The sequence below is a fragment of the Liolophura sinensis genome, chromosome 1, assembly GCF_032854445.1.
Source record: "Liolophura sinensis isolate JHLJ2023 chromosome 1, CUHK_Ljap_v2, whole genome shotgun sequence".
In the NCBI taxonomy this organism is placed as follows: Eukaryota; Metazoa; Mollusca; class Polyplacophora; order Chitonida; family Chitonidae; genus Liolophura; species Liolophura sinensis.
The window spans coordinates 50,281,341-50,304,096 of record NC_088295.1 but is presented as its reverse complement, the minus strand read 5'-3'; the positions used below and the strand labels follow the sequence as shown (position 1 = coordinate 50,304,096).

At 38.4% G+C, this 22,756-nt stretch overlaps 1 protein-coding gene across 4 annotated transcripts in view; it reads right to left on the bottom strand.

Annotated features, from left to right (window-relative positions):
- LOC135473593 (mucin-2-like) overlaps positions 1 to 22,756 on the bottom strand; it is a 49,449-nt gene that overhangs the window by 6,359 nt on the left and 20,334 nt on the right. For 2 of the 4 annotated variants that reach the window (XM_064753463.1, XM_064753455.1), the window contains exons 3-7: positions 12,632 to 12,907; positions 7,272 to 7,336; positions 6,007 to 6,099; positions 5,173 to 5,424; positions 1,835 to 1,972 (exon numbers count right to left, since the gene is read on the bottom strand). In XM_064753463.1, the coding sequence (XP_064609533.1) occupies positions 1,835 to 1,972; positions 5,173 to 5,424; positions 6,007 to 6,099; positions 7,272 to 7,336; positions 12,632 to 12,907 (824 nt within the window). Of the gene's footprint in view, positions 1 to 1,834; positions 1,973 to 5,172; positions 5,425 to 6,006; positions 6,100 to 7,271; positions 7,337 to 12,631; positions 12,908 to 19,713; positions 19,861 to 22,756 lie in introns of those variants that run through there. The other 2 variants (XM_064753478.1, XM_064753471.1) reach the window with 2 other exon arrangements.

Genomic DNA, 22,756 nt, shown 5'->3' with positions numbered 1-22,756 from the left:
TCACAGTATAGTAGTGTTTATTCACAGTATATGCTTAACAGCTGGTTTATTGCACATCTTCAAAAACTCAGTTCAATTGAACACAACCAAGTTGAAACATGAAAAAAATGTGTCCTTAATACCATGTTATATCTTTTCTACACTAGTTGCATGCATAAATTTTTGTATGCCGTCACTTTATATGTGACCTCATTGGTCAACGGCTTGACTGAAGGCAGGCATAGGAGATTGGCTAGCAGACTGGTCCCTACTGTATGTGATATGATCATGTGAAAACAAGTGATAATATTAGAGTGCGACTTAGATGAATGTAAACTGTATTGACAAGAGAGATAGTTTCAATTTTGACATAGTAAATTATCCTTCATACTTGGACAGCAATATACCAAAGGGTCCTGCATATGGCATGTAAATATCTCACCTTGTAGCAATTGTTAGATCCTGCATGATCCTTGATGATTTCAATCAACGTGACAAGTTATTAATGCAGAAACTTGTGCATCAAAGTTATTCCATCAAACGCCTTCATTCTTAATTTACAATGAGTACAATTCTCTTGTAAGTAAATATGGACGGAGCATTCAGAATCTCTGTGGCTCTGCTCCATGATTGTGCCTAATTCTGCTCCACCCGGGCTAGGGGCCGTACATTCATTGTGCTGAATTGTGCTTCACCCGGGCTAGGGGCCATACATTCATCGTGTTGAATTGTGCTTAACCCGGGCTAGGGGCCGTACATTCATCGTGTTGAATTGTGCTTAACCCGGGCTTGGGGCCGTACACTCATCGTGCTGAATTGTGCTTAACCCGGGCTAGGGGCCATACATTCGTGTTGAATTGTGCTTAACCCGGGCTAGGGGCCATACATTCATCGTGTTGAATTGTGCTTAACCCAGGCTAGGGGCCATACATTCATCGTGTTGAATTGTGCTTAACCCGGGCTAGGGGCCGTACATTCATTGTGCTGAATTGTGTTTCACCCGGGCTAGGGACCGTACATTCATCATGTTGAATTGTGCTTAACACGGGCTAGGGGCCGTACATTCATCATTTTGAATTCGATATATGAACACTGGCAATCAAAGCGCAACTGAGACATTTATTTTGATACACATTTGATATTCTAGCATGTTGCACAATTCGAATACTGATTTCACTCAGTCGCCTAGAACATGCCTTGCGTCTTTCCTACATCACTGAAAACTGTTGACCACTTCTCTTCGTATGATTCTGTCTTATTTTCGTAATTTATATACTTTCTTAGTTCTTTGGTATTTTGTGTTAAACTTTGTTTCGAGAATTGGCCTTACAATTTTTGACTGGCAACGTCCTTTTTGGTTGATGGTATATGAATGTCTGTTTCGAAGCATAGATTTAGTGTATTTGAATGTAAAGTGACTTAACAATTTAACCTTTTGAGAGAACCTTGCAAGGAAGTAACTGGAAGAATCTTGTCTAGATATGTAATTTATAATCATTTAAGGCATTGCAAAAGGCAAACATTAGTTTCTGACAACTTGTCAACAGCTTGTTGCTGCAGTGCACTAATTGTTAAGTTGATCTTTCCTAAATTCACCTCACTTTATCACTATGTATATATATATATATATTTCATATGAAATATGAAAACTGAATAATGAATGACTTGCAAAGCCCTCTTATAAAACCAAGAATATCCCAAACAAGCCATGTTTTTCACTGGTATGATGTTCCTCACAAAGACCAAGAGATTTAAACGTGTAATAATTTAAATATAATATAATGAAATATAATGACTGCTTTATCTGTCAACTGAGGCATCTCCACACAGACACAGACTGGACGGTGGTCACTACCTCTGGGGTTGGTGTTGGAGGGTCACTGTGGGTTACATGATCTTCGCAGATGACCACAGCTTGAGCCATCATCTTACTGACAGTAGGGCTCACCCTGGCAGAGTTTTCGCGTGAGGGATCAATCACAGGGAAGACTGCCTGTCCAGAAAGAGTGGGGTCAAGGTCGTGATCAAGAAAGGCAAACAGTCACAAACCAAGCAGAGAATACATGCTTCATACTCTAAAGGGGCAGAAAATGTTCATTTTTACACGAATACATATCATCTGAGTGAGCATTTGTAAACATGCAGCCTCCAAATAAAGCCTGAGCTGATACTTAATCTCTCCACTAAAATATATTCCCATGGTAAAAATGTGACACTTTGTCATGGATCTTTTTTCCCCATACAAAATGACCTTGATTTCGTCAATGGCATTCAATGATTGCTGACACCAAAGATCAATGAACAATGTACACAGTCTACACCTGCACGATAAACAGGGAAGGCGTAATTCAGAATGGCAAGGGGCACAACTCCTTTACTACCTCTGGAGTTATAGGTTTTAAAAACATTATCTCTTCAGATAGTATTATCTAATAAAAAATAAATACCATAATAAAAAAAAGATATCATAATAAAACAGAAATGCTGTCTCAGTTGATATGTATTTTGTACTAAACATTTCTTGACCCTTCAACATAACAGTCTCACATGCAAATTAGATGTGACTGACAGTGAGCTAAAGTGACTTCAGGAAAAATATTTTAATAAATTAACAGGCTTTTCAGCCCATATTAATCCTTGTACTTAATCCTTACAACCACCACAATTGGTCAAATGGCAATAGGCTGCGTAACACTACTTCCAATCTTATCTTTGATTTGTTCACTCAATAGGTTTAAATTTTAAAATGTACTTTTCACAGATCCCACACAGACAAAACCAACACATGAAATATAATATGTACAAAATCTTCGTACAATTTTCACCTTCACATTAAGAGCAGAACATTTTTGTTGCAGTCACTGTCAGTCACAAAATTAATATTGTGCATGTAAATGGGCGAAAAAGAAGCAGACACCTCATGCATTTCAACCATGTATATGGAAATATAGGAAAATGAAACCTAATTGTAAATGACCTAAAACATAAGAGCATTTTTAGGACGAAAATAAATTGCCAAACAATTTCTTTTTGGTGCTGATATGTTACATTTTTCAGTTGGAACAAGATAACTTAAAACCTCAAAACTTAATCTAATCTTAATTTCTAAAAACTCAGAATTAGTCAAAATGAGCGACATAACCATGGGCAGGACTTTAGGTCATTTACAGTGTATACAGGTTAAATCATGCAAATATTAAATATCATAAAATAGGATAATCAAGATTACCTTCACCCCAAAGTAAGATTCCAACAAAAGATATGAATTGTTAAGAAAAAGAAGACCATTTGGATAACCTTGGACACCATAATCAACTGATTTGCTGAAGGTAAATAGCCATTTCAGATGTGATGGTGTGTGTCTACTCATAAATAGCCATTTCAGATGTGATGGTGTGTGTCTACTCATGTATAGCCATTTCAGATGTGATGGTGTGTGTCTACTCATGTATAGCCATTTCAGATGTGATGGTGTGTGTCTACTCATGTATAGCCATTTCAGATGTGATGGTGTGTGTCTACTCATGTATAGCCATTTCAGATGTGATGGTGTGTGTCTACTCATGTATAGCCATTTCAGATGTGATGGTGTGTGTCTACTCATGTATAGCCATTTCAGATGTGATGGTGTGTGTCTACTCATGTATAGCCATTTCAGATGTGATGGTGTGTGTCTACTCATGTATAGCCATTTCAGATGTCATGGTGTGCGTCTACTCATGTATAGCCATTTCAGATGTGATGGTGTGTGTCTACTCATGTATAGCCATTTCAAATGTGATGGTGTGTGTCTTCTCATGTATAGCCATTTCAGATGTGATGGTGTGTGTCTACTCATGTATAGCCATTTCAGATGTCATGGTGTGTGTCTACTTATATATAGCCATTTCAGATGTGATGGTGTGTGTCTACTCATGTATAGCCATTTCAGATGTGATGGTGTGTGTCTACATTTCAGATGTGATGGTGTGTGTCTACTCATAAATAGCCATTTCAGATGTGATGGTGTGTGTCTACTCATACAAAGCCATTTTAGATGTGATGGTGTGTGTCTACTCATAAATAGCCATTTCAGATGTGATGATGTGTGTCTACTCATAAATAGCCATTTCAGATGTGATGGTGTGTGTCTACTCATAAATAGCCATTTCAGATGTGATGGTGTGTGTCTACTCATAAATAGCCATTTCAGATGTGATGGTGTGTGTCTCCTCATAAATAGCCATTTCAGATGTGATGGTGTGTGTCTACTCATACATAGCCATTTCAGATGTGATGGTGTGTGTCTACTCATAAATAGCCATTTCAGATGTGATGGTGTGTGTCTACTCATGTATAGCCATTTCAGATGTGATGGTGTGTGTCTACTCATAAATAGCCATTTCAGATGTGATGGTGTGTGTCTACTCATACAAAGCCATTTCAGATGTGATGGTGTGTGTCTACTCATAAATAGCCATTTCAAATGTGATGGTGTGTGTCTACTCATACATAGCCATTTCAGATGTGAAGGTGTATGTCTACTCATGCAGATTTGATTGTGTGTGTCTACTCAATATGTCATCATTTAGGCCAACCATAACGCAATCAATGTCGCAGTTTGATTACTCTAAGTGTGTCATCTAGACACCTATGTTCTCTCATATTTTACCTCCTTTTCACTGTCTGCCTTTAGAAGGTTTGTAATTTTTGGAACAATTTTTTGAAAACACATGTATAAATCATACAAGTATATGCATATATGTGTACGCGCTGATCTAGTTCTTCAGACGTCTATGAAAAGTGTAGAGTACTAAGTATTCGCAATATTTCATTACTATTATTTCATTAAGAACTGTGTTGTCAACCTGAGTACAACAAATAGTAATTACCTTACAATATGTATTATTCAAGTTGAAAAGGCCACAGAGTTTATCCAAATAGTTCTCCCTTCATGTATATAGCATAAGTACAAGACCATCAAGTCTGGAAACATTTCTCTGCTTCTAAACCCATGCTCCTTAAGAAAATTAAATTTAACCATGCATTGGTCTCAAACCAGAACTGATGAAAAAAGGATTAAAAATCAGCAAAGATCTGATGCAAACCATTACAGAGCAAATGCAAATTTGAATTATATACAGATATAAACCAAGGAAAGATGCTGTAAATGACATAACAATAACAGAAAAGGCCATTTATGGATCCTCTTACTGAAAGCAGCGGTCTCTTGGGCAGTGTAGGGGTGATCTCATCATTCAGGCCCTCGGGTTTCTGCGTTTTGCCGAAAGTTGAAAAAGATCCAGACCTTTCAATGTCATCACTGCTGTCAACGTCATCATTGCTCAGATCAACCGGGGCTGCTGGGAAGTTGAGGAAGTCGGGAGTTTGTACGTCCTCTGCAAAACTGAACCTGGACCCGGCTCGGGAAGGGGGTGGAGTCTCCTCCGAGGACCAATAGTATCTCTGTGTGAAACACACACAAGGACAAAAGTAAATCAATTGCTAGGTGGATTGGTGGATCAATGGAGATGATAGCTCATCCCAAAAGTATTCATTTTCACCAGATTTGAAAATGGTAAGATGATGAGATGATGGAAACTTGGGTGCATTCTTAAAGGTCAAAATACTGGGGCAACATTATATCTTGCTCATATAAATTGAATGTGCAGTACTTCATTCATATCTGTGCAGGCTGCATGTACATACCTGAACATCAACTGTGACAGGTAATACACTATATATTAAATCTATGTGGAGGAAACCAGATCGCCTGTAGTAAACTACCAACCTTTGGCAAGTTACTGACAAACTTTCCCACATGTGACCATATTGTTGGAAACAAGCCGTCTTCAAAGAATGTAGGAACTCGGCTGTGTATTGTCACGGAGTAACAATTGTCTCTAATGTCACAAGCGCTGAGTGCGGATGAACAAACAAATTCCCTGTCCAAGACCTAGTTGTTTCAACCCCACACCTAGTAAGTGTATACATGCAACTGAAATGAACTCATTTGAATCCACACCCTTTCTTCAGAGCTGCACTCACCTGTGGGAGTCTCTTCTTGTTCCACTCTTTGACAAACTTCTTGAAGAAGGACTTCACTTTGCTTGGTTTCAAAGTGTCAATTGATCCATTTTGCTGTGGACAGACAGAACGTGTAAATGTACCAACTGTAAAAATACTTATCCTCCTGTATTATCCTCAAAAAGTCTCAACCAGATTGACAGCTTGTGAATAAAATGGAGAAGCCATCACATTAAAATAATACTAAGTAACTTTGTTAATTTATTCATTTAATCAGAATTAAATCTCACACCACAAGGCCTTGAGCTGACAGGAGCTGGACTTTAGCCACAAAATCTGGCCAAACATGATCCTTGGTCACAAAACTCATGACACAAGATCATGAGCTGGCTGGAGCTGGACTTACGCCACAAAATCTGGCCTAACATGATCCTTAGTCGCAAACATGGCAAATGGTCATGAGCTGGCTGGAGCTGGATTTAAACCACTATACCTGAACAAATATGATCCTTGGTCATAAAACTCATGACACAAGGTCATGAGCTGGCAGGAGCTGAACTTAAGCCACAAAATCTGGCCAAACATGACCCTCAGTCAGAAACCTAATGGCACAAGGCCATGAGCTGGCTGGAGCTGAACTAAAGCCACAAAATCTGGCCAAACATGATCCTTAGTCACAGACCTCATGACACAAGGCCAAATCTGGCCAAACATGATCCTTAGTCACAAACCTCATGACACAAGGCCATTAGCTGGCTGGAGCTGAACTTAAGCCACAAAATCTGGCCAAACATGATCCTTAGTCACAAACCTCATGACACAAGGCCATTAGCTGCCTGGAGCTGAACCTAAGCCACAAAATCTGGCCAAACATGATTCTTAGTCACAACCTCATGACACAAGGCCATTGGCTGGCTGGAGCTAAACTTAAGCCACAAAATCTGGCCAAACATGATCCTTAGTCACAAACCTAATGGCACAAGGCCATGAGCTGGCTGGAGCTGAACTTAAGCCACAAAATCTGGCCAAACATGATTCTTAGTCACAAACCTCATGACACAAGGCCATGAGCTGGCTGGAGCTGAACTTAAGCCACAAAATCTGGCCAAACATGATCCTTAGTCACAAACCTCATGACACAAGGCCATGAGCTGGCTGGAGCTGAACTTAAGCCACAAAATCTGGCCAAACATGACCCTTAGTATTAAGTGGAATGTGCTGGAGTACAGCTTAAAACAACGATCAAATAAATAATTGAAATGATCTGTATTAAAACCAGAACTCACCTGTTCCAGCATCCACAGCTTGAACTCCACCTGCTTGGCTTCAAAGTCATCCATAGAAATTTTAGCTGTAACAGACAAACCAACAGAAAACATTGAACTAATTGTCATATAAGTATTATTTATGCACAATAAATCATTACACCATTCCACACAAATGATATAAATGGAAAATCTACATGTTGGTAAGAGCATAACTCAACATACAGCAATTTGAGTTAATGGTTATTGCTTGTAATCACAGTATTGCATTTCACGAAATATGAAACTGAACTGTGTTTATTAACTCCCAAAAAGATGGCAATGCTATTAAGCTGTGTTGCTATGTATGTGTATACCCCACCCACGAGCCTACAGTATTCAGCCTGTATGGAAAGAACAGGCTGTCTGTTACGCCTACAGCAGTGCAAGTCATTTATAATGCCACAGAAGAGCTCTCTGCAGTGTCAGATCACTGAAGGTGAGCATGCTGTGGGGCATCTCAGAGGAGACTTCAAATCAATGCTGACGTATAGAGAGACATAAACACCGTGTCAATAAACAATCAGCGCATTCGTGTTTAGAAAGCTTTAACGTGGACAACTAATTAGAATGACACACATCCTCCTTTCAGCACCTTCGACAAGCCACTCTGTGGGGGACTAATCCCTTACTGTTAGAAGAACTGACTTTAACATGGCTATATATCTTAAATTTGATTTTCCCATAGTAATTATGTTCATATTTCTACTTGCTTCCAATATCCACCCCCCCCCCTCCTCCACCCCCCCCCCCCCCCCCATCCCCCAGTTACCTGAGGTCCAGTGTCTGATTACCCATACTTTAAAAGCATGCAGGGCAAGAATCTGAATTTCCTAACCACACACATGCAACGTATATTTAACATGTATGAATTACATGTGCGTATATTAATTATAATAAGATATACATCTGAAGCACATACTCAAGTTAAAATGAACTTGGGCCACCTCATCAGAATTTTGTTTAATGCATTCATTTACATAAACAACAATTATAAACTTAAGCCACATATCCATTCTCTTCATTTACCACATAGTCTCAATGCATGTCTCTTTGTTGTACGAAGGGAATGGAGTTTATGACACACATACAATGTACAATATATGAGATATGCTCGGTAACGTAACACTCAGCGTTTAATTGAGTCCTAAAAACTAAATAATTAAGACAAATTGTATGACCAGTACAAGACAGCTAGGAATGTTTGTAGAGACTGCACTGATTGTGCCGATAAATCAACCTACTTCAGTTCCAGCTTACCTGTGTCCATCTTTATCATGCTGGCACACTTCTCTGCCGTTTATATTAACATAACCGTGGAGCTTGCCAGGTAAAATCCTTGGCTCTCTTGAGCACAATACTAGTATATATCAACACCTTTGTGACAAGTGCATATACAGTAGAATTAAACCACTGGCCCTGTAACCCTGTCCCAGCGGGCTACATGTTGGAGTAAAAATGCCTCCCCGAAATAGCCATCCTATGTGCAGAGCGAACATTGTATTGCACAGTATGACAGATGACGGTACAATTAGTCAGTCAACCCGCTATGTAGGTCAGGCAGATCAATTCGTAAGTCAGCACTTGCATTGTAATAAACATCAAATCTGTCTAATTGTGTCTGACGAGCCCAGCAGAAAATGTTTGCTTTAACGAGCGCAGCCAAATTACTGTTCATATAGACACACTTGTATACTTGTGTGCCACCAACTAGATTAATAAAAAAAAAAAACACACACACACGCATTTCCATGTTAACAGGCATAGATCATGTAAACTGTCTCTCTTATACATATTGTCATGTGTAAAGGGGCTGGACTGTCAACCTACTCCTACTCATGCTCTCTGCTCATGCACAGTAGTACACTGACATTCATCAGCTACTGATATCACTCTGTGTAGCATTCTAAACCTTACTACGAATACTCTGATATCACCATGTGCAGCACTCCAAGCCTCACAAGGTATACTCTGATATCACTCTGACTAGTACTCCAGTCTAACATAGGTATAATCTGATATTACTTGGTGCAGCACCCCAAGCCTCACACAGGCATCCTCTGATATCACTCTGTCTAGCACTCCACAATGTATGCTCTGATATCAGTGTAGGGCCCCAAAACCTCACGCAGGCATCCTCTGATATCACTCTGTCTAACACTCCAAACCCTACAATGTATGCACTGATACCTCTGTGTAGCACCCCAAGCCTCACGCAGGCATTCTCTGATATCACTCTGTCTAGCACTCCACAATGTATGCTCTGAGATCAGTGTAGGACCCCAAAACCTCACACAGGCATCCTCTGGTATCACTCTGTCTAGCACTCCAAACCCTACAATGTATGCACTGATACCTCTGTGTAGCACCCCAAGCCTCACGCAGGCATTCTCTGATAACACTCTCTCTAGCACTCCAAACCTCACATTGTATGCTCTGATATCAATGTGTAGCACCCCAAACCTCACAATGCATACTATGATATAACTATGTGTAGCGCTCAACGCCTCACACAAGCATAATCTGATATCACTATGTGTAGCACTCTAAGCCTCACATGGTATACTATGATATTACTGTGTCTGTATTCCAGCCTGACATAGGTATAATCTGATATCACTCTTCCATGCCTCACTTAAGTATATTATCATATCACTCTGTCTGGTACTTCAATCCCACACAGGTATAATCTGGTATCACTCTGTGTAGCACTCCAATCCTCACTTAAGTATACTATCATATCACTCTGTCCAGTTCTTCAATCTCACACAGGTATAATCTGATATCACTCTATGTAGCATTCCCAGCCTCATTCAAGTATACTATCATATCACTCTGTCTGGTAATTAAATCTCACACAGGCATAATCTGATCTTATTCTGTGTGTAGCATGCCAAATGCCCATATTGTGACATCACTGTCTTGTACTCCAAGCCTCCCACAACAAAACATCAACCCATGCAGTGTCAGGCTAGTATACTCTGATATCGCAGTGTATATCACATCAAGCCTAAAACAGGTATTACCTTGCATATCACAACCAGCCTAAAACAGGTATTAATCTGATATCACTATATATATATATATCACTCCCAACTCCTGACAGGTATATGCTCTGATATCACACACAGCTATGTGCTTATGTCACTCTGTGTATAGCACTGCCTGTCTCACAGGGCATATTCTGATATCACTTTATGCCAAGTATTCTCAGCCACACACAGCTGCATGCTAATATCATTCTGTGAATAGCACTGCCTGTCTCACCAGGCATATTCTGATACCACTTTGTGCCAAGTATTCTCAGACACACACAGCTACATGCTAATATCATTCCGTGTAGCACTCCCAGTTTCACAAAAGTATATCCTGATATCACTCCGTGTAAACCATTCTCAGCTACACACAGATATACACTGTATGTAATTGTGTAGCATGGCAATTGCAAATGAGGCCTTGGTGATACTTCCACGCTGAAATATTGTATGCAACTCTTTACATACTAGTATCAATGGGGCTGAAATTCAAATATCCATCACACATTCAGGCGGTCTCCATGTACATACATGTCCATACATATGAAGACAGCTTCTGTTGTTGTTTATTTTCAGAAATTGTGTATCAAGTTATCTTAAGGCATACAATATAAAACTGCAACTAATGTATTCCTGTACTAAGTGAGAACACATAAGAAGAATACTGACAATGTAGTTTAATGTAGAACTGTAACATTAAAATCATGGTTTAATTATTAATTCCTGTAATTCCTGCACTGTAAATTAATTCAACCCTCCACATATACGACATAAATCTATACTCAACTGATATTTATTGCGGCCATATCCATGTATACATGTGCCTTGACCATAATGCTGGCTGCTGTTGTATAAGTGAAATATTCTTGAGTACGGCAAAAAACACCAATCAAAATACATGTGCCTTGATTCCACGTTAAAATCTTACTTTATTTGACGTGTACTTGCATGTACATAACCTAGTGGCTGCTCACTATAGTAACATATTGAAACGTGCACAATTTAGCATATAAACAGACTGGTAAAATTACACTTTTTGTGAAGTCCTGAAATTGACCAATCCAACCAATGTAATCTTATGTCCAAAAACAATTTAAAAATGTGTATAAAAATTGCCCTGAAACTTGATCTTTGATATGCAAAAAAGGTTGAGGAAATAGGGTATTCATTCTTTTGTCCATTCCAGCACATTTGTGACTACATGCACAGCATTCCTTTAAGGTATATAAGAACAGCTATCTTAATCAGCATCCAGGTACATGTAAATACTTACACATGTATACTGTGTTTAGAGAAAGCCACAACACATGTTTAATATATCGCCTACAGTTTTATGTAAAGTAACTCCCATAAACATGCAGCTACGGTATGGTACATGCATATACGGGAGTGTCATACATGACAGCACACTGTAACAATACTGCCTAGGGTATGCTTCTTAGAATATACTGCACATGTTGTTCATGTACTCAACTCGGACCCAGCCGGAACATATTGCGTGTTGTATTTAATGACATGTACAGCCACATTGTTAAAGTGTTTTCAGTCTTTGACACACTGCCATTAACATGTTCTTTCTGCTGGTTCAAAAATTATATGTCCTGATTTATATATATAGGTTTTGAGAAAATTAACTTCTGGACCCAAAATTTTTGGACATGATTATAGAGGTAAATAATAAAACTCCAGTGCTTACTAGGAAATAAACCCATTTACTTTTAGTTAACTTAAAATTTGTTCATTTTTCCGGTTTTTTTTTTAAATTTTATTTTACTTTTTTTATTTTTCATATTTTTTTTTTTCATTTTACTTCCATTCTTTGATTTGATTTTACAATTTGTGAGTCCTATGATAGCATGCAATCAAGTTTAGAATCAAAGGAAACCAGACATACTCTCATGCAAATTAATGTCCATAGCCTGTGACAAAACCTTTAGATGCTAATAGATCACAGGCAAAACGGAAGAAGCCAGAGTTGAACACACAACCTTTAAATACTGGGTGTAAAAGGCAAAGTGTCTCAAGAGTGTACAGGTCTTGGAATAAAAATACATGTAATGATGCCTGACTTGCATGTATATGTATATGGCTAGCCAAAACAGAGTGCTTGGTGATCAAAGAGCCATAAGTCACTAGTATCCTTGACCCGTGAAATGGGCTGACCTATGTTCTGAAATTGTTGAAATATGAGGCAACATACTTCCTACTGACAGGAACAATACAGATACACATGGTACAAACTGTGAAAATTTTCTTATCTAATTGTGACAGAATATAATACAAGCATTGATTAAAAGTACTACATACTGTATATGTCCTCCACTGTCTTCTTTTGTCCATCTTCTCTGTGTTTGTCCTTCTCGTTGGCTTTGTCTTTGTCCTTCTTCTTGTCCTTCTTTTTGTCCTTCTCCTTCACTTTCTCTTTCCCCTTAGCCTTCTCTTCTTTCTCCCTCGCTTTCTCTTTCTCCATCTCCTCTTTTTTCTCCTTCTCTTTCTCCTTGTCTTTCTTTTTCTCTGATCGTCTCAGCGACATCCTCTTGATCAGTCCCAGCTTCTTCGCACCTTTCCCGCCATCAACGGTATCTGTAAAAATACATCATAACAATAAGAAATAAGTAATTTACACCTCGACTGTGTCAACTGTGGGTTATAATTAGCAGTATAATATAATATAACATTCAAATCCGTTATTTATCAATGTCACATATAAGACTTGCAAAAGTCGCAACCAGGCATTAGTTGATAACCACCACCATCTAAACGGTAACCAATGGTAACCAACTGCAAACATGTGCATAGTGGCCCACAGCTGAAAATAATCCAACAGGTGTCCAAATAATGCAAAATTTACAATTAAGTATATCCTGTACTTTTAATCAAGTCCCCTTAGTACTTGTTTACCACCTCTAATGAGCTTTGAATGTTTAAAATTCAACAAACAAATATTAAATATGTAATTAATTTATTTCTTTATTTGATCGGTGTTTTACACCGTACTCAAGAATATTTCACTTATACAACGGCGGCCAGCATTATGGTGGGTGGAAACCGGGCAGAGCCTGAGAGAATCCCACAACCATCCGCAGGTTGCTGATAGACCCTCCCACGTACGGCAATATGTAATTAATTGAGACAGTGAATAAAAAGCAAAACCAGCCAACAATAACAATAATCTTGAGCAACAAACACAAATAAAACCCCTCCTCTTAAACTCATTTAAGTAACTAATCTCTTTTAATGTACACTGACAATACTGTACCAGCAAAAGTATCTCACTGGTGTAAAATAAAGGTGAATCGTGTACTGCACATTGCACTTCCTGATCATATACCTGCATACTTCCATCTACTATCCACTCACTATCCACATATAAAACTTTTTCATTATGATGTAAAAGGACCTAAATTAGATTTCTTAGATCCAAATACAATGTAAATGTCAACAGGACATTGCTTTCCAAACAAACCTCATCATAACACCTGTCTAAGTCCAACAGAATTCTCTGAATCAGGACTAATGAGCATCTTTGTCATGGACCTCATATTTGATCATTTAACGCATTCCTCTGAGCCTGCACAGATCTATCATACACTCGATCAACTAGGACCTCTGGTACACCGTAATATATCAAAGCCATATATGCATCAAAGTTTCAATTCTATTTATTCATAACTGAGCAAAGCATCGACGAAACTGATACTGTTGCGATGCGAGAAATATGAAAGAATGTCTGTTTCGACAGATAAATTCTTACCAGTCATCCTACCAAAGCTAAAGTATAACGCAGAATAAACAACCAAGACTAAAACCAAGACTTCATACAAGGAATCTCAGTCTGAAGTTTGCAGCATCCACCCAGCACTGCGATGCGATGATGATGCTATGGTTCCTTCTGACCAAGTATACTATGTTTACACTGATATATCAAATAAACAGTCTATCAATGAGTGGAAGGGTAACATATTGCACATGTGTTAGCATTATAGTCTGCAACAACAGCTAAAACATGTGAAAAACATGTCTGCTGTTCTGTTGACGTCACCGAAAGAAAATACAGCTCGATCATACAAACATGTCACAAATAGACCCACCTTGTCCCAACAGGCTGTATGTAGACATCTTTATACATACATCTAAACATGTTCCCTGCTCTAGCCTGGGCTAAATATTTGTTCACCACTTTTATAATGTTGCAAAGCATTTTTTATGTATCCACATCATGTTACCCAATAATACAACTATAGATGTGGACATGACTATCAGCTGGCCAGACCATGTGTCAGCTGATCAATAAAGACATGGTCTGCAAACAGAACAAAAACCCATCACTCACTCTGCTACTCTGCCATTTTCTTATCCGACCAAGGAGTAACAGACTTAGACTAGCTTGTCTAAGGGCTATTAAATGTAAAATGTCTTTGCCATACAAAAGTGCAAATTAAAGTATACTGAATGTCTGACCAAGGAGCTAGAGTACAATGTTCTTCCCTGACTGAAGAGTTAAGGCATCGTGTTTTTGCCCGACCAAAGAGCTAAATTAGAATGTTCTTGCCTGACCAAACAGCTAAATTAAAATGTTCTTGTCTGATCTGATCAAGGAGCTATATCATGTTCTTGCCAGACCAAAGAGCTAAAGTAGAAAGTTCTTGCCTGGCCGAAGAGCTAAATTAAAATGTTCTTGTCTGACCAAAGAACTAAATGAAAATGTTCTTGCCTGACCAAAGAGTTAAATTAGAATGTTCTTGTCTGACCAAAGAGCTAAATTACAATGTTCTTGCCGGACCAAAGAGCTAAAGCAGAATGTTCTTGCCTGGGCGAAGAGCTAAATTAGAATGTTCTTGCCTGACCAAAGAGGCACAAAGGTAGATGTTTTTGCCTGACTAGAGCTAGAGTATCCTGTTCTTTGCTTGACCAAGAGCTACTTTAAGTAGAATGATCTTGCCTGCATGATCAAGGATCTAGAGCAAAATGTTCTTTCTTCACCAAAAAGCTAATTAAGGTATGTTCTTGTCTGACTAATGAGCTGAAATAGACTGTTCTTGCCTGACCAAGGAGCTTAAGCTAGGGTAGAACATTCTCGTCTGAACACAGAGCTAAGGCACCATGTTCTTTATTGACCAAGAAACTAGAGTAGAATGTTCTTGCCTGACCCAGAAGATCTAAGGTGTCATGTACTTGGCCTGCATGGCACAGGAGGTTATAGCCTAATATTATGTAAGTCAGGAAATTTGTTTACATAAGACAGAATTCTCTTTAATCTTACTAAGTTAATTTATTACACGCATATATTGTCAGAAAAAATTTGGGAGTATATTTCAGCATATCTTGGAAATTATAGCATATACAGTTTGCGAATACAGTCATGTTCTTCACATCTGATGAAGCAGCCAAATGCATTTTTGTTATTTCCTTAGCAAATAGTTAATAACATACAAAAAATAATACTAATTTAACTGTCTAATTAAACTTTTTGAAAAACAAATAAAAAACTCGTTACAGAGTATGAACAATTTGCAGGGACAAGCAATTAGATTTGTTTAAATCTGAGAGTATATATGTACTATAATCATGATAATTAACAAGCCCTTCTGAACAACCACCCAAGTGTTCTCTATTGTGTAGTTATGACATATAACAATGCATACTTACAATACAAGTATGTTATCAAGGCATAATTCCTCTAGGGTTAAAACTATCCATTCTTAAAACTTTTCCCCAAAATTTCAATGACTGTCAGACTTTTGTAAAGTAAAAATTTCCAATGAATGTAAATCAACCAGAAAACAAGACTGTTTAATGGTATACTGTGCAATGTAATACATGTCAAAAAGTGCTAAAAACCAGTAGGAGCTGTTTGAACACGCAGCTCTGAGTATGAATAGAGGATTTCACGCTTCATATACATAACACTGGGAACGGTAAGTGCACTTTGACAAAAGACAGAGTATTAGGCGTCACTTAGGGATATATATTATATATCAAATATGCTCTTATACGCATACACGAACATTATAATGTGCCTTTTATGTCTTACCTGGTACACATGCAGATGTAAGATTTGGACTACAGGACATATGTTTCTGTAATATTTGTTTCTTTATTTCATTGTTGTTTAATCCCACACTCCAGGATTTGTCACCTGGATATTTACAGTAGGTATACATGTACATGCACAATACTGACAACATGCAAGTATTTTTATGCTTAATTCATATTCTTTCTGGAGGAGCACACGGCAAATATCAACCCACAGATTACATGCCAGACTTCCTCCTACATAACATGCTTTCCATGTATCATATTTATACAGGCTATAACTTAGAATATATTTCACTATGTTTCTTCACCAGTGACATATGACCTCCACGGCTGTCCATAATGCATTTTATCTTTCTACAAATTTACACATGAAGGTTTTTTTTTTTACTTACAAAAAATATATATCAAAACAATGAGTAACAAGAGTGTTCTTGACTCTTCTGAAGTAGCTAGAGCAGTCCAAACTGTTATTCTGTGAAATGGCTGTTACTAATATTCCAGAAGATAGCTAGATAGCAAGAGAAAGTGCGACACCCAATGTATAGTTTTGGTTGTAAGCCGATGTATGAAAAATATGGTTACCAGTACTTAATTCTAGGCTGTATTTCCCCTGCTATACATATACATGTGAAGAACTATTGAGCATTATACCCAAAATGGTCTCAAAAGCAGAAGGACGCTCATACCAGTGTACATGAAAAAAAAACGATTAACAAATCAGGGTGTTTAGAAATTCATCACCAAGTATGTGGAAGAATAACTTACTCTTTTGGGTCACCTAAACACCTCTGAACAGCAGTAATGTTACAGAATTGTTTATATTATCATCCAGAGCTGCCTTATTAACATATCTCCTATTGGCCTACATTTACATCCGCTTATACTATAAACATGCACCACAACACTGTTTGCCATTTACAGTAACTGTTCACAATGAGAAATCACATCAATTATTTACTGAGTGATTTGCAAGTCTAATAAAGCTGGTGTTATTACTCCAACTGGCTACTCCGAGCCACAACACCAGATTAGCAAGTGTAGGTATGCACACAAACTGGGACAACGCACTTTACCTTGAATATATTCATTATACACGTAATGATCAGGTCATTTATATAAATACCACTTCCCTACATTTTTTCTGCACTTTGATATGTACCATTCCCTGTCACCAATGGGACACAACAGCACTCAATAACATCAGCAAGCAGTCAATAACATCAGCCAGCCGTCAATAACATCAACAACAACAAATGACATATTATACCTGTCCTGCTTCTACAGCAATTAAGGCCAGATTTTTGAGCTGGGCTAATTTCCATTAACTTTTTATTTCCGCATGGAGCAATGCTGACCATCATTCCTCAACTTGATCCAGAATGATCATTCCAAAACTATGGCAAACATGCAAATATATTACCCTTACACAAGCTGAGAGTGGGTCAGATTTCTTTTCAATTTGAATACTCAATCTTTAATGGACTATACAATCAAATGTAGACTATTGTATATGTCACCGAAAAAAGTGTAACTTTTTACACTTAAAGGTTATGAAATATTAATTTTTTACTTTTTGTTTAACTGGCATTTATCTTGTAATATATCATATTACCTGGCAAGCAAACCAGACAAACACCTGTCCAAGATCAACAGATCTCTTTGAATCATGCAAACTGAGTATTAGTCATGGCAAAACCAGGTTATATACATGTGGTATGCGTGATTACCTATGGAAACTATTTTCAACATTTTATCTCAAAAAGTGGCTTTTATTTTCACAGAACTGTAGGGTCGAATAAACAACTATGTCCTGTGCATGGAAAACAAGCTATATAAATGTATATAATCACACTACATGCTGGCTTCCTCTTCGCAGCAGTACGTGAGAAGGTCTGGCAGCAACCTGCAGATGGTCATGGGTTTCCCCTGGGGTCAGCCCGCCTTCCTCCCACCATAACACTGGCCGCCATCGTATAAGTGAAATATTCTTGAGGACAACGTAAAACACCCCAATCACATCATACATGTATATGCATTACTGTATGTTAAAGAAGGATGGCATTGAAGGGTAAGTTACAAATGTTAAAGAAGGATGGCATTGAAGGGTAAGTTACAAACTCCATGGGATGGGTAAAATATCCTCGTTAATATTTAAATGAGCTGCAAGCTAATCTGTTACATAACCAAAGTGCAAAGCCAACAGAATACCACTAAATATTAATTGTGTCCAAGTTTTAAGTTTTGATCTGAGGAAATTATACCAAAAAATAACATTACAGGTCCTGAAACCACCTGTTGTAGCCTACATTTTTTCAACCCCAAAGCTTACAATATTGGAAGTATTTCCAAATTTCAATCTTTAAATTTACATGTAAATAACCAAATTGGACAGGAAATATTCCCTTTTCTTAAAGAAGAAACATTCACAATACATGCACATGTAGCTGCCTGAAGCGCACAAATTCACAACACATGTACATGTAGCTTCCTGAAGCACACAAATTCACAACACATATACATGTAGCTGCCTGAAGCACACAAATTCACAACACATATACATGTAGCTGCCTGAAGCACACAAATTCACAACACATGCACATGTAGCTGCCTGAAGCACACAAATTCACGATACATGCACATGTAGCTGCCTGAAGCACACAAATTCACAACGCATGTACATGTAGCTGCCTGAAGCACACAAACTCACAAGGGACAATACATGCACTTGACAAGGGACAATACTTCTTTCAACACCATTTATGCACGTTCTCCGTCTCCCAGCATGTGATTTCCATCAGAATACACTTACAAGGGTACTTCAAAAGTGACCTCTGCTCTACCGACAGATGTGTCAAAGTGTCAAAACACAAAGCTCCCCTAAGTGTCTTGATTCACAGGTAATACTCAGGTGCACATTCAGCGCATGACGCTGTTACAGAAGTAGAGGATGGCAGACTAACCTTCAACAAATACAGTGTCTTATGTACATGGGATGTCTTCCAGGCTGTCAAGGTGTTCCTATACACCCTAAGTTTTAGCTGATTTACACATATTCACTGCACATATAAACACGGTATAATCAAGCTTAACCTGGTAAAAGCTAATCCACAATATGGAATGATTTCAGTGGCGTGCTTTCTTAAAATCTGCATTGTACAACATCCGAAATGGACTTCTACATATCCGATCGAAAAGCTGGTCCAATGTTGATTTTGGACAGCCAAATTTCAGTAAGTTTATCTGTCTGATCAGCGTGAAAAGATCATGTCTTTACAGACATTTAGAGTTAGCTATACAAGGACAGATTACAAACCACAATATTTACCTAGCTCAAACGCATACATACTTACATTAAAGCACGCAAGCAGGGACTACATCTAGATAAATCTGGATCGGACATCATGCCATGAAATATGCCCGTAAACGAACAAATATTTAGCCTGATACATATTGAGTCATCATATACATCCTTGTAATGGCCCATGCTAGCTGTATTAGCTATTACACTGTACATGTAGGTACAGTTCTCCCCGTACATGATCAGCCCTGACCAATGAGGTCGCTGGCTTGAGTTCCGCTAAGGCAGGTTCAGCTGTGCAGCTTTATGTTAATTAGTCTCACAATGACCTCATCGGGACTTCTCTGGAGACTCAGAGTGACTTAACTGATGTCTCCATGGCCAAGATTTACATTAAGTCTCATGTCACACGCGACCTCATGAGACAAGACGGATCAAGTCACACAGCGACTAATGTCACATCACGTCCCCATGACACATGGTGACCTCAAGTCACAGGGTGACCTCGTGACACAGACGACCTCAAGACACACATGACCTCATGACACACGACCTCATGATACACATGACCTCATGATACACATGACCTCATGATACACAGTGACCTCATGTCACACGTCATCCTCATGACACATGGCGACCTCAAGTCACACTTTACCTCATGACACATATGACCTCATGTCAAATGGCACATCACACAGCCTCCTCATGCCACACGTCACCTCATATTACAACTCAACTTTGCATCACATGGCTCAAGTCTCGCGTAAACCTTATGTTTCACAGGGACGTGAATTACAACTCACAGGAACACCATGTGATAAAGTTTACATTAGAGCAACAAAGAACTCAATTCCAACAATATGCAGTCTCCAAAGCCTGGATTTATATCTACCCAGCAAACCGCTAAAATTAAAGCAGGTTGCTTACACTGTTCTTATTCAAGCCTGTCAGCCTGAGGGTTTTTATAGCATGGTCGGCATATATTCATAATTAACAGATAAAACACAGTTACCATTGTGTCAGTTAACTGTACACCCAGCTTCACACATATACCTGTCACCCCTATATTCAACTGTGGATTCTACTTGCTGCCTATGTAGATATGGAATGAAAAGGCCTGATCGAAATTTGTCTGAAACACATAAAAGGCATATCACTTAACAACAAAAGGTGGTGATGCTTGATCTCCAGCATGAGTTTTAATTAAATCAGATTATTTTGCTAGGGAGATCAGTTGTTCCCCATAATGTACATACAGCTGGTAACTGCAGAGCAAGAAAATTTAGTAGGAAATGACAATCTGACATGATAATATTTTGCTATTTACTCGTAAGAAGGCAATTATGATATCATATGGGTTAAGAATGCTTCAGACCTTGTACTTCATGCAGTGATTTACTAGTACTTAAGTTTTCCAGTAATTATTTCGAAAAAGGGTCTGATAAATTTATTTTATGACAATCCAATATTCAATGAAATTCCCATACAAATGAAATGTACAGACAAAATATGTCTTTTTAGAATATTTGGCATGAATATATTCAGTTTCGTTTGTTTGCTTGGGGTACAAAAAAAACTAAATTCCATCCAAATTTTTGGCCAGACTCATGTAATGCCAAACCATTCAGCACTGCTTTACTAGAACACACTTCCAGGAAAAAACCACAGACGAGATACACACATATATGACTTCGTCAACCAGTCTCATAGCGCTTTAGATTACAATATTTTGGGCACACTGTGTCAGGTGATTTTTAGCCTTAATTTGGGCACGTACCAAAGTTAACATTTTTGCTCATTAAGAGGTCATCAAATGGACCAACTGGCATTCTCTTGTGATCAACCAGCCAAATTCAGGAGGTGAAATGAGTATCTTTGTTTTTTTATATTTTATACAGTAAGAAATGTCAGGCCTTCCAGATGGCTAATTTGAGCGCTATGCATTTTGAGTACACCCTTTATCATCATGGAAGGTCTAATCTAAATTAAGCTGTCACAGCATACTGACACTGGGCTGACCAGTGCTTGTTTGCTGAGCTTCAAGTGAGTGAGGCGGAACCAAGATTGTCAACTGGTTGTACAAAGTTTGTGAATTGTAATAGGCATGACCTACTCAGGGTTAAACCAGGCAGAGGTGTTTCCTTTCTCTACTGTTCCATCATCTTCAGTGAGTCATGCTGAGATAACAGTATACAAGTAACCCGCCAAAATCCCTCAGTTTATTGAACAGAGAATAACTGCTGTCCTTATTTACATTTAAATCTTTTTTATTTGTTTCCAAATTTACCACTGCTTCTTATCAAACCTTGCACGGTATACAAGTTAGTTTTATCTATCAATTAATTACAAATAAAAGTGAGTTGGCCTAGCTACTGTGACAAAACAAAAATGTGGCGATGAAACACACGAACCCTGAGACCATTATCATTTCGAAAAAAGAAAAATGAGTATGTCACACCCCAGTCTGTCCATGCAGAAGTGAGACTATATGCATGTGTATATCTGAAGAGAAACTGAGCAGCAGTGTGTACTGACCGATCTCACTTCAGCATACCTGAAACATTACACCCACAGGGCAAAACAACCTATTATAACATGCCAGGAGAAAAAAAAAACATCTTACGCCCACATGTGGTGGGCCGAAAAACAGTTATACTGTCAAACTGGTTGCTGTGTAAAGAATGACCCGTATAAGATAACATGTTCATGTCACTTGTGAGTCCTAAAAAAACAAATCGTTTGCCCGTAAATAATATGTATATGTAGGTCAGCGTCTTGACTGGGGTCTGTACAGGTGTGTACATGTATACTGGTACAGGTATTCTGAGCAGAGGCTAGCATATTCACTTTACCAGTGCTTAGACATATGGACATATCTGTACCCATGGCTGTTCTCATTGCAGGTATTCTGTGCAGAGGTTAGCTTACTCACTTTACCAGTGCTTAGACATATGGACATATCTGTACCCATGGGTGTTCTCATTGCACACGTTCTGAGCAGAGGCTAGCTTACTCACTTTACCAGTGCTTAGGCATATGGACATATCTGTACCTATGGGTGTTCTCATTGCACACGTTCTGAGCAGAGGCTA